The sequence below is a fragment of the Penicillium chrysogenum genome, assembly GCF_028827035.1.
Source record: "Penicillium chrysogenum strain IBT 35668 chromosome Unknown utg000001l_segment0_segment0, whole genome shotgun sequence".
Taxonomy (NCBI): Eukaryota; Fungi; Ascomycota; class Eurotiomycetes; order Eurotiales; family Aspergillaceae; genus Penicillium; species Penicillium chrysogenum.
The window spans coordinates 3166181-3178166 of NW_026622749.1; the positions used below are offsets into that span (position 1 = coordinate 3166181).

An 11986-nucleotide genomic window follows, 5' to 3' on the forward strand; every position below is an offset into this window, starting at 1 on the left:
CTACACAATGTAACTATTCCAAATTGTAGATATTGTTACCATATATATAGTAGCCACCCAGGCTGCATGTATTTCCCAATCTTCGTAAGTATGTTTGATATGGGACAGCGAGCGACCGGACAAGTGAGGTATATGTTAGGTCATAGAAGACGTCCTATATGGAACCACATTCAGGGGAGAGCTCCAACAGTCAACTGCCAGATAGTTGAGTCACCGCTTATAGGTAATGTTTCAGCCGCGAAGGTCTCAAGAAAGTTCAACACTGTCATGCATCCGAATCCGCCGAATGACCTCCTCAACGTCGGTCCAGATCCTTGCTCGGTTCCGAAGTCCCTTTACCCGGGGCCAATGGGTCCTGATCTGCCTAAAAACGCGATACCAGTTTGTGTCGCTCTTGGGTAGGAGCCCTTGGTCGAGCATCGCATTGGGCCGAGGCAGTAGATAGTCTACCACCTTATCGGGGGACGTGGCATACTCATATTCATCGCTCAACACTGCGGTGTACCGGCATTTAAGCTCTTCAACGGCCTTCACTTCGTTCGCGGTCATGGACGTCCAGGGAGAAGGGCTATGTTTGATTTCGCCTTCCTCCCAGGCTTCCCATAGCCAAGGCATTTGTCCTCGCACAATCCGATACCAGACATTATTTGTTAGATCCATAAATGCCTTTGAGGCTTGGCGAAGACTCATGATATCCCCAGAATCCAAGAAACTGACAACGTGCAGCCGCAATTCTGGTGGTAGAGCGCTCAAGCGATCTGTGTGGTTATTCCCAAGCAACACAGCATCCGCAAGGTGCATATCAAAATCACCCTCCTGTGCCGCATCCAAAAGGAAATCGGTTAGCCCGACTATGTGCAGGGGGTTCGCAACAAGGTACGCTGCATCCGGATCATGCATCCAGACTTGCTGCTGTGCATTAGCGACATCCGGGTGCCTTGGAAAGTCATCATCGGCGTCAAAGCTGCACTCGGCGTTTCGCCAATTAATCAGCCCAGTGATATTGACCTTGTTCCCGAAATGGATCTTTGACTGCCGCGAGAAGATGTCAAAGCACCATGGATGAAAGGGCATGGCAAGGCCGGTTGAGCCAAGTCGTTCAGGCTGTTGATTTTATTTTAGGATCAGCGTTAGGACATACTGGACCTCCAGCTCCTTGGACGTGGTGTGCCAGAAGGTGACTCACGTGGAAATTAATGGTATCCGCATCCCAGATCTCCTTCACGCCACCCCTTGCCGGACAGACAAGCTGGAGGTCTCCATCGCGCGACTCCATACCATCGGAGAGTCCTGAGAGGAACCACTCTTCAAAATCCTCCCAGGGCTCATGCAGTCCATCAGCCTGCCACGGCCCATCCTGTGCCAGGCTTTTATGGACCAGAAACTGGACGGTCCGGCAGCCGCGCATTTCCGCGAGAGAGATCCCGGAGCCCGGGTAGGCGTCTGCCATGGCGCATTTGGGGCCCGGAAGATGCTCGAGGTCCTCGAAGGAGTACCCGTCTGGTGGTGAGTCACATGGCAATGGGACTAAGATGTCCTTTTGGAAGGAGACGGACGTGGATGCGTAGACAAAGGGGGCGACGGGTTCGCCAGTGAAGTGGCTTTGGTTGTAGATTGTTTGTGTGAGGAAGTCGCGGTAAAGTGCCTCTTCCTCCTCCTCCTCTTCTTCTCCGTCTTCTTCATTCCCAATCGTATCTCCATTATCCGAAATATGTAAAGAATCATCATCAATGCCACCCGAGTTCGACTCGTACTCGGGGTCATATTCATACAGTCGGTCATAATCTTCGCTCTTGGGCACGAAATCTGGGTCAGTAACCGGATCATGCTCCTCCTCCTCGGGGTCTATAACAGCCAAAGCACAGCCCCGCTTCAGGCACTCGCTTTGATCAAGATCCTCAACAGGCCGCTCGTACCCCCACAGGGAGTCGCCTCCAAATCGCCATGAAGCGACATCAGGTTCTCCCACCTTGCGTTTGCGCGCAATGTTGAAGCTCACGCCGCAGAACTGGCAGCGGGCCTAGATTATAGCTGTCAGGCTGCGTGCTTTGGGTAGTAGTAAATGATAAGAACGCGGTACCTCTGACCATCCTGTATGCTTTATTAGTTCGTTCTCGGGACATCGATAACGGGAAGCGGCCTTACCCATATTTTCCTCTTGTGGATTGACCCCTGTACAATAATATTCGGGACACTTGGGGTGACTGAAGTTTTAAGATCGCCGGAGTTAGGTAGCATCTGTGCCTGTAATTAGGCACTAGGTCCTGTAGTATGTTTCTTCTCGTCACTTGAATATATCAAAAGGAAAATGGGGGATGGTAAAGGCGTGCCCGAACTGAGCAAAATTAGTAGGGCCTTGGCGCTTGGCGAAGTATACATTCCCCTCAGTCTCAGAACGTTGACTTGAATAGCTCTTCTTTAATCTCTCACGACCATTTTCTCTGATCCTATATTGGGTTAGCAAGCTGAACCCTCACTATAATAATTCTGACTTTGAGCGCTGAGTATAGCCTTCTATCCCACAGAATCATCCAATGTTTCACTCCACAAAGCCCATCGGCTATCAACCCCCATTATATGCCAGTAAGCTGCATATGGATCTGTGGTCTCGTGTATGGTTCTCAACTTACTATCGTGACCCCCCGTCAGGCATCGCTCGTCTGCCTATCGGTTACAATACCCGTATACCCAACTAAGTAGTCACTAGTCGCCTTTGCTCACATATTCATGTATGCCGCTTAGGTGTGCTTGCATCATTTGTTTGCTCCTAGCCGACGGCAGAGCGTCTATAAATGGAAGCCAGCAAGGTCATTCAATTTATTCATTTCCTGTTTTCTTTTTTCCCTTAACTTACTCTTCGACATCCGGGATCTCCCCACAGCCCTTAAACATTTCCTAGTCAACTTGGGTCTAAAGGGCCCACAAATATGAAAGCCGTTATCTACACTGGCGATAACAAGATCGTAATAGAAGATCGTGCAAAACCAGTCATTTCGGAGCCCACCGATGCTATTGTTAGGGTGCTGCATACCACGATATGCGGGACAGACCTGCACATTCTACAAGGCCACGTTCCATCATGTACACCAGGCCGCATCATCGGCCATGAAGGTGTCGGCATCATCGAGACTCTCGGCGCCGCTGTTACGAACTTGACCGTCGGCCAAATGGTAATCATCTCCTGCATCACCAGCTGCGGAACCTGCCATTACTGCCGCAAGAAGATGCCCTCTCAATGCTAATCCGGCGGTTGGATTCTTGGAAATAAGATTGACGGCACCCAGGCCGAGTACGTCCGCATTCCTCATGCCCCGTTGTCGCTACATGCGCTGCCGGAGAGCATCGATCAAAAAGTCGCGGTCACCCTGTCTGATACTGTCCCGACTTCTTATGAATGTGGGATTCTGAACGGTGGGATTCAGCCCGGGTCGACTGTGGCGATAATAGGCACTGGCCCGATTGGGTTGATGATCCTCCAGATGGCGAGGAATCTGTTCGGTCCGTCAATGACGGCGGTGGTGGGGAGGGGTGCTCCCAGACTTGAGACAGCCAAGTCAATGGGTGCTGATCATACGTTCAGTATGCTTAATGGACAGGATGCCGTGGTGTCTTCGGCTCTAGCAGTAACCAAGGAGCGAGGGTTCGATGTGGTTATTGAAGCAGTGGGGACGCCAGAGTCTTTCGAGACAGCGCAGGCTCTCGTAGGCGCTGGGGGCACTATTGCCTCTCTGGGTGTCTTTGGCGAGTCGTGCGAGTTGCGCTTGGAAAAGCTATGGAACCGCAATATCTGTACACTTCCCAAGTGCCCTCCCTGCGCTGGTCATTACTGATTATCTTTTCGCTAGGTTTGAGGACTCGGCTTATTGACGCTATTAGCACTCCAGATCTGCTTAAAATGGTGGAGGCTGGTGGCATCGATCCTAATTTTTTGGTCTCGCACAGTTCGTATGATAGTATCCTTTACACTTGTTGATGCTAATCATGGTGGCAGGTTTCGCATTTGACGATATTCACAACGCCTATGAATCATTCGAGGCATCTTCGAAGCATGGCACCCTGAAGGTGGTAGTAACCATGTCTGGGCTTAGTATGAATGGTTCTTCTTGGTCTCCTCATTATGTTTGCTATATTATTACGGGGTGTGGCTATAAATATCTGTATTCCCGAACGTTTGCCAAGTAAAGTCCCTCCCCTTATATAACATAAAAGCGTAGAGCGGGAATCGCACACCCATGACGTCGTCTAACCAAGTTTTAAAGATAGTTCTAAGGTATTTTATTAATATTTATACCAACCTTGGAATACACACTAGCTTCCTATTTAGGCAATCACATCGAAGGACCTAAGAATGTATGTTTGCATTGTTTGTTAAATTAGTCAACAGCATGCACGTGGCAAACCTTAGGACCCACAAAGCTTGATATTTTTCCAAGGTTCTTCATGAATTCTCCCAACGTGCTGCTGAAACACACACCATCTTTTCAATAATCGGCCTCCCCAATCAAGACATACGTGTGATCGAACGTAAACTGACAAAAATCGCTTTCGAAATATATAGTTGTATAGATTCTCATAGTGTATGGAAGTGACCCAGCGGCCTTCAACCGTTCGAGAATTACTATTCTACATAGTACGGGGTTTACTGTAGTTCTTTTGACTTAGCGGAAATTAGGTTATTAAGCTTGTCAAAAAGATGTCTTGCGACGAGCGAACAAATCAGAAGCACATGACAGCCTTATCCACAGCTGCTCTTTGCATTAGACTGGTGAACTTGGTATAAAAGACGTACCAAAGAGGAAAGACCTTACGTATTCCCATGCAGATGGCGTGATCGCAGAGGACCCGGTGGGGCCAAATCGGGTGAATGTTATAGGAAGTTGTTGGGAGTTTGTGGGCGTCTTTCCAAAGTTATGTCCGATAAGGTAGGTAAAGTCCGAGATTCGGGATCTTTTTTTTTTGCCGTGTCTTACCCGTAGACGCGTCCGAAATATCGAGAGACAGTTCACCTTTTACCTCTATCGTGGTCCTTCCTAACAGCCTCACTGTTCGACATCCACCGCCATTAAATGTCAATCAAGAAAGATGTCGAAAAGATGTTCCCCGGCGACGGGGAATTGACGGAAATGTGTGACCGGGACCAGGAGATATATAAAGCAGGTATCCAGAAGTTCAATCGTCTGGGATGGAAGCGCCTCACGATCGTGTTGATCGTGGAGGCGGTGGCACTGGGATCTCTTTCGATCCCGTCTACGTTTGCGACTCTCGGGATGGTGGCGGGTGTGATCTGCTGCGTTGGCCTCGGCCTCATCGCTGTCTACACTAGCTATGTTATCGGTCAGGTCAAAGTGAAGTTCCCGCATATTTCGGACTACCCCGAGGCAGGCAGGCAGATGTTCGGGCGATGGGGATATGAAGTTCTCTTCGTGATGCTGTGCTTGGAATTGTTGTTGTCTGCTGGATCCCACTGTCTAACTGGGGCGATCGCATTCGCAAATATCACTGGGAGCAACATTTGTTCTGTGATTTTCGGTTTCATCTCGGCTATCATTCTGTTGCTATTCGCCGTGCCCCCGTCTTTCTCTGATATGGCTATTCTCGGTTACATCGATTTCGCCTCAATCATTATCGCCATCGGAATCACTATTATCGGAACTGGAGTGGAGGCTAGTAATTCGACTGGCCTCCAAGCTGTGAATTGGTCGGCTTGGCCAAAAGATAACCTTACCTTCTCCGAAGCATTCATCGCCCTCTCCAATATCATTTTCGCGTACAGTTTCGCTCTGTGTCAATTCTCCTTCATGGATGAGATGCATACACCGACTGATTTCCCTAAGTCCGTTTGGGCCCTTGGTCTGACTGAGATCTTCATCTACACTGTGACTGGCGGACTAGTGTATGCCTTTGTCGGCCAGGACGTTAAGAGCCCCGCCCTGTTGTCTGCTGGTAGCCTTCTCAGTCGGGTTGCATTCGGTATCGCCCTACCGGTCATTTTCATCAGTGGTTCTATCAACACAGTCGTACTGGGTCGACTAGTGCACGGTCGCATGTTTAAAAGCTCCAACATCCGGTTCATCAACACAAAGATGGGATGGATAACCTGGCTGGTTGTCGTCACAGTCCTAACGATCCTTGAATTTATCGTTGCACAGGTCATTCCATTCTTCAATGACCTACTGTCCCTTATCTCGTCGCTATTCATCTCCGGTTTCACATTCTATTTCCCGGCTATAATGTGGTTTATGTTCATCCGGGGCGACGAGACCTCAATGGGCAAGAAAATAGTTTTCGGCGTACTCAACGTCTGCATCCTGTTCGTTGGCCTAATTGTTCTAGGTGCTGGAACATACTCGAGCGTTGTTGATATTGTAAGTTTGATAAAGTTCCTCCCATATTGTTCTGCTTGTGCGAATACTTACCCACGAATAGATCAGGTCATATGACGATGGTACCGTCGGAGGACCCTTTTCATGCAGTGTCTAGGCATTAGTCTTTTGCATAGCGTGTATGTGTATATATAGACAATATAGACATTTTTCGATTGCAATATAGACGATATACAGATAGTTAGGCTCACGGATTGCAAAATACACTAAGTCTATAAAGACAGATGAGATCAATAAAATACAGCGGAGATATTGTCTAATGCCAGGAGTAGAACAGAAAGTATCACGCGAGTGAACGTGGTCTTTATATATATACACGACAACTGGTATACAATAGGAGACTTCCGCGTATATCTTATAATATCACAAACTGCATGAAAGGCTAGGGACGTCCTAACAAATCAAACAAGAACCAAAGACAAAAAACATACAACAGTGAGGATTCGCTGGTGGTCACCCACCCAACTACTAACTCACCGGCGTGTGGCTTAAGTACGGCTGAGCGGACGGGAAGCCCTGTTTTCCACACCCTATGGTCGTATGTATCAGGCTATGGGTGTGAGGGGATCATAAAGTATCCTGAAGTAATAAGTACAATACATAGCCAGTGGTGGAGGTGAACAAGGAGTGTCGCATATGGTGACTGTTGCCTTGGCCAAAAGATACACACCTAAGGATGTGCCCAGCTCTAGGACACTCGCTTACGTCAACCACACTGCCATCTACCTAGGTACTAATATGCCTTCTCTACTGGGTTAATAACTTCATTGAAGTCTTATCCAGGTATATTGCGCAAGTGGTGCATGGTCATAACAGAATGCACAGGTGATTTTCAAGGATTGAAGTTGCAGTCTCATTATGCCTCTCACAACTGATATGGCGGAAGCGGCTCATCATTCACGGGCGGCGGTGGTGAAGAAAAAGCAGCAGAGGCCTGAGGATCTTCTCTTGACGGGGTTATAATCTTTCCCGTGTAATTTGGATCTCTTCTTTCAAACTCAAACTCCAATTTCTGAAGGTAAATTGACCGGATTGATGGCCGTAAGCGGACAATTCTTGTACAATACGCTTCCCACAGCGCTGCTGAGTCCCGGAAATCGATTTGTACAGTGAGGTACTCTGTTGTCTTTTTCATTCCACTTCGACCAGCGGAGGGCTGAAAACCTATTCCTCCCTGTAATATAGTCAGCTTGTTGCGGATAACTATAAGAGAGACACCTACATGTCGTTCCACGCTGACCACTTGACGGCTTTGATTTCCGTTGACTCTTGGAGCTATAACGACTTCCACTCGCACTTCAGCACGTTCAGTCCGGAAAGTTTGGCTGTGTAGGAGTGTTATGGAGTTAATAAAGTCGAATGCGTCCAACCCATTCTCATCTGTGTGGAGGGTGTAGATTGGCATTTTTAAAACAACATTTGCACGTTAAAAGAAGAATACGAAAATATGTGAGAGGAATCCGCTATATTTCGAGGTGGCTTGTCTGCCTCGTGCGGAGAAACACGCCAAGACGCCCCAGTGCCCCGCTACATGTTTACCCGTCCAAGCGAGAGGTATAACATACCTAGAATCTGCCTTCTCTCAAAGCTATTCAATTTCACATACCTTTGTTGGCAATGGTTTAAACAATCAGCACCTTCACCTTCATCTCACTCCATTCCTCCAGTCCTGCGAGGGTATTATCATCCCATACACAATGATGTGCAAGCGCTTTGGTAGAATTGAGGTCAGGACCTCCTATCGAATAACTTCACGTCAGAACCACCAAATAGCAAGCTTTCTTCTACTTCACTTTTCTCTGTCGAGATACTGCTCCCACTGTGGCGTTCAAATAACTTCCATAGGTGGATTTGTTTCCAATCATACTTCGTCTCTACTCTGGCCAGATAACCGAATTAACCGGCAAGTGTCTCTTTTGTCTGATTTGAATAAGAGTTGTTCTATCACGAAGACAACACAAGACCAATACGGAAGCTATCCTTTTGTTATTTACTAATGCACCTGTGGAGAATAAAGTGGTGAAACCGATTTCGACCATGCTATAGAAGCCATAAAATAAGAGAGTGACATGGCAAAATTGTTTAAGAGGCATCTAGCAGCCGCAACCCCCAGACACCCCACCCCTACCACAGGCGTAGGTCGTAGTCCCGCAGTCATTGTATGTACTGCATTTAATCCAGCTACCCAGCCCGGCCTTGTACGCAGTCCAGCACCATTGACCGTTGTCACCGCAAGTCTTCCAGCAGTAGCCCTTCGAGCAGCCGTAAGGCGCAGCAGTGTAGCACGCGTCAGCAGCTCGCTCCTCCAGGCCACCAGCCTCGATATCAGTTGAAGTTTTTTTTTCATCGGAGGGAGCATCACCTTCCTCGAATGGAGCAAGAGAGGCTTCGTCGAGGAAACGCTCGCGGCCGTGAGGGTGCTCAACGCACTTGCGAAGATCGGAGAGACTAACACCCTCAGGAAGCTTGTGAGCCTCCATCGACATGACGCCGCCGAGGTTGCTGCACTCGTCAGCGGCAGTGGCATCGGGAACAGCAACAGAGAAGGCTGTAGTGGCGCAAGTGGCCAGAAGGATGAGGCACTTGTTCAGTTGCATTGCGAAGATCTATGAGTGCAGTCAATATCTCGGTCAAGTTATCACAAGAGACAATTGTTCATACGTACAAGTCAATCGGAGACACTAAAGGTAGTGTTTGAGAAGGATGTCTTAGGGAGGTGATTGAGATGTAGAATGATTGCTTCAACAGTGACAAAGACCCCTTCTTATACCCTTTCCCCTCCGCCCTATAGAGCCCTTAGCCAACCCGAGGCTGGCAATTGTATGCGCGATTTTCTTCGCAAGGTCACATTGCAGATTTCATAAAAATGCATCGTGTACTCCGTATTTGCTATGATATTGACACCGTCCATCTAGGGGAACTAATCCCGAACGAGTGAAAGGACCAATATGATCTCAGTAGGGGTTCCTTTTCCGACTTCGGGAAAAGCTTTGCCAACGTCAGCAAAGTGGGCTCTAATGGGCTTATTCCCGAGACCCTTTTCTAGGCGAAGAGATCCAATTGGCCATGTCTTACGAGAATGGGCCCATTTCAGGTGCGGGCCGGAAAATCTTAGTCCTAATAGGCAGAAAGCTTATATAGGCAATGACTATTGCCCCGATGTAGTAAATTGGCACCCGATAATTCGTTCGGAGGGTGCACATTCTATACCATTTCTTATTGCCCTTGACATCTTCCGGTAGCCAGAAGGATATAAGAGTTACGGCATGTCTTTACGAATTTCACAAGCTAGTAACCTCTTCACTGTTAATGTGTTTTTAATGGACACGACTCCGCGGGCTCACCAAATATTTGGGGGCCATGTAGTGTTGCAAGGCTGTCACAATGCGCTGCCACTTGAGATTAGAGTGGAGACTCGACAAAAAAACTGTCGACTGTGATTACCCGCATAAGTACTCCCCTGTTGTCAGCACTGACATAGGATCTCGGCTTACCTACTGGAATTACTCCCTAGGCTCTACTTTATTGAAACAAGTCAGTGGTCGGATTTCTTTATTTAGAAAATTGATACTTGAGGCTACGAACTGTAACCTTCGAGGTATGAAAGCGCACGTCTCATCGTCACCTGGTTCCGTCCTTCCCATCGTCTGCCAGGCTAGTATTCTTATATCTTAGAGACTTAACTAGCTTGTAACAAGCAACTACCTCGCGTTAGAAGTGTGAAGACTTACTTTGCATCTGCGCACGGGGGTCTGGCCCTTTGATACTCCGCTAAGCGACATTAGGGGAAAGATCAGCGGATCAGCGGGGTGGACACGGGAGGACCTTAATTGGTGAAAATTATGAACTTCGCTAACTACTTTGAAGCAGTGCTCCCAGTTGACCTACACACATCTATCATGGTAGGCCGGTTCGTAGGATGGATTCCCCTCCCCTCCCGACCCTTCGCCGAGTACTATATGACTTCTATCCACCCCTGGGGCGTCTCGGGCCCTAGAACAGACCCTTGGCAGTAGATCATCACCTGTGTGTACGGCCCCCACGGTTTGAATATCCATGAGGATGGGGCCGTAAAATGGAGTTTCGAACTAAGGACATCAGGCGGAACCCGCCTCAGGGTATGCGTGCCTATCCCTGTACTAGTGCCGGGGATACCACCGAATTTAGTATATGTGAATGAAGGCAATAGCGTTAGTGTCGTCTATAATGACCTCGTCCTCGGTATCAACCATACTGAAAATCATGCCACCAATGAACTTGTTACCTTTACGCTTTACAGAATCAAGTATTGGTGTCATGTCTAATATACAGACCGTTTAACATTTGAATGGAATGTACTATAATAAACATAACTATGTGGTTTCAGGTTAACAAATGGGGTCACGGATAAAGTTATATATATTGTAGACTGTAGATATGCGTGGACGTTGAAGCAAACCCTGCGCTGTTAGTAGAGTGAAAATTTCACACATCAATCTTTAAGCAGGAAAGATCACGTCCTGGTATAGTTCCGGTGACGACATGTGAGTAGTTCGAAAAGTAAATGATATATGATGCTATATTCAAAAATGGATACTTCAGAGACATCTTAAAGATCCTTTGGACCTAATTAGAGCCGATATTACATATTACAGCCTCCACTTCCATGGTCGGGAATTTGCTGGTTAAATATGCTCATTGTTGGCTACCCTACATTGGCCTAAGGCTGCTCGTATATTATGTTTACCAGCAGTCCTCTGGCTAGGCCCATGTCTTTTTCTAGGTCTACTATGTTTCCGGCTATAAACCTATCCCGCACTTGAAGTGATACATACGACCATAGGGTGTGGAAAACAGGGCTTCCCGTCCGCTCAGCCGTACTTAAGCCACACGCCGGTGAGTTAGTAGTTGGGTGGGTGACCACCAGCGAATCCTCACTGTTGTATGTTTTTCTTTTTCGTCTTTTATTTTCTTTTTTCGACTAGAAAAGTCAAGATGTCAACGTGTTAGAATGGAAACCAACTAGTTAGCGATCGAAGTAGTGCTACATTGCAGCAGGATCAGGTGACTGAATATAAAGTTACAACAAAGGACATATTCAGTGAATAGAATTCATACTATTAGAGAAGGGGTAGAAAATTAATACAATATATGAACGAGCATTCCCTAAACTGCATGTAAATCAAAATAGACCATTGAAGCATCCCTGATGTGAAAGATATATAAAATGTGAGAGAATGCCAGACAATGTTAAGAGCTGTGCTTTGGTCAAGAAAGTATATTGGCGTAGGATATTCTTTCGCGGCCTTTAGGATCTCTCCTCTTTGGTGTAAGAGGGCTGCGGCGAGGCCTAAGTATTGTTGGTTGTGTCTGGCCAGACATATCATTAGATCTGATCTCGGCGAATAATTGTGACATACGACTTGCTCTGGGGTTTGTCTACTCTAGCGCATTTTGTCATTACCTGGGCCGAATTCTTCCAAGACTGTTTGTACAATGATGTAATTGCTTAACAAGCACAGTTTGATATGAGCGAATGGATTATGTAGCTAGATGTCACCAAGGAATCTAACAATATCAATTACTTCCTAGAAACATCCATCGCTTTGGAAGAAGTGTTCTCA

The 11986-nt window shown here is 47.3% G+C and overlaps 5 protein-coding genes across 5 annotated transcripts; 2 read left to right on the forward strand and 3 right to left on the reverse strand.

Moving 5' to 3' along the window:
• Positions 1–246: 246 nt before the first annotated feature.
• Positions 247–2149, reverse strand: N7489_001274 (F-box protein; the record flags this gene model as incomplete). The annotated part of the gene is made up of 3 exons (XM_056707029.1): positions 247–1104; positions 1187–2020; positions 2081–2149. 3 exons carry the CDS (start codon positions 2147–2149, stop codon positions 247–249), a joined length of 1761 nt encoding a protein of 586 aa, XP_056571331.1.
• A 778-nt stretch (positions 2150–2927) lies between these two features.
• On the forward strand, positions 2928–4182 carry N7489_001275 (putative zinc-containing alcohol dehydrogenase; the record flags this gene model as incomplete). The annotated part of the gene is made up of 4 exons (XM_056707030.1): positions 2928–3170; positions 3270–3789; positions 3846–3941; positions 3992–4182. 4 exons carry the CDS (start codon positions 2928–2930, stop codon positions 4180–4182), a joined length of 1050 nt encoding a protein of 349 aa, XP_056571332.1.
• Positions 4183–5066: 884 nt separating this feature from the next.
• On the forward strand, positions 5067–6480 carry N7489_001276 (uncharacterized protein; the record flags this gene model as incomplete). Its single annotated transcript, XM_056707031.1, has 2 exons — positions 5067–6365; positions 6427–6480. The coding sequence occupies 2 exons, from the start codon at positions 5067–5069 to the stop codon at positions 6478–6480; spliced, it is 1353 nt and encodes a 450-aa protein (XP_056571333.1).
• Positions 6481–7248: 768 nt separating this feature from the next.
• On the reverse strand, positions 7249–7788 carry N7489_001277 (uncharacterized protein; the record flags this gene model as incomplete). The annotated part of the gene is made up of 2 exons (XM_056707032.1): positions 7249–7557; positions 7606–7788. The coding sequence occupies 2 exons, from the start codon at positions 7786–7788 to the stop codon at positions 7249–7251; spliced, it is 492 nt and encodes a 163-aa protein (XP_056571334.1).
• A 688-nt stretch (positions 7789–8476) lies between these two features.
• N7489_001278 (uncharacterized protein) lies at positions 8477–8980 on the reverse strand (the record flags this gene model as incomplete). The annotated part of the gene is made up of 1 exon (XM_056707033.1): positions 8477–8980. One exon carries the CDS (start codon positions 8978–8980, stop codon positions 8477–8479), a length of 504 nt encoding a protein of 167 aa, XP_056571335.1.
• Between the last annotated feature and the right edge of the window lie 3006 nt (positions 8981–11986).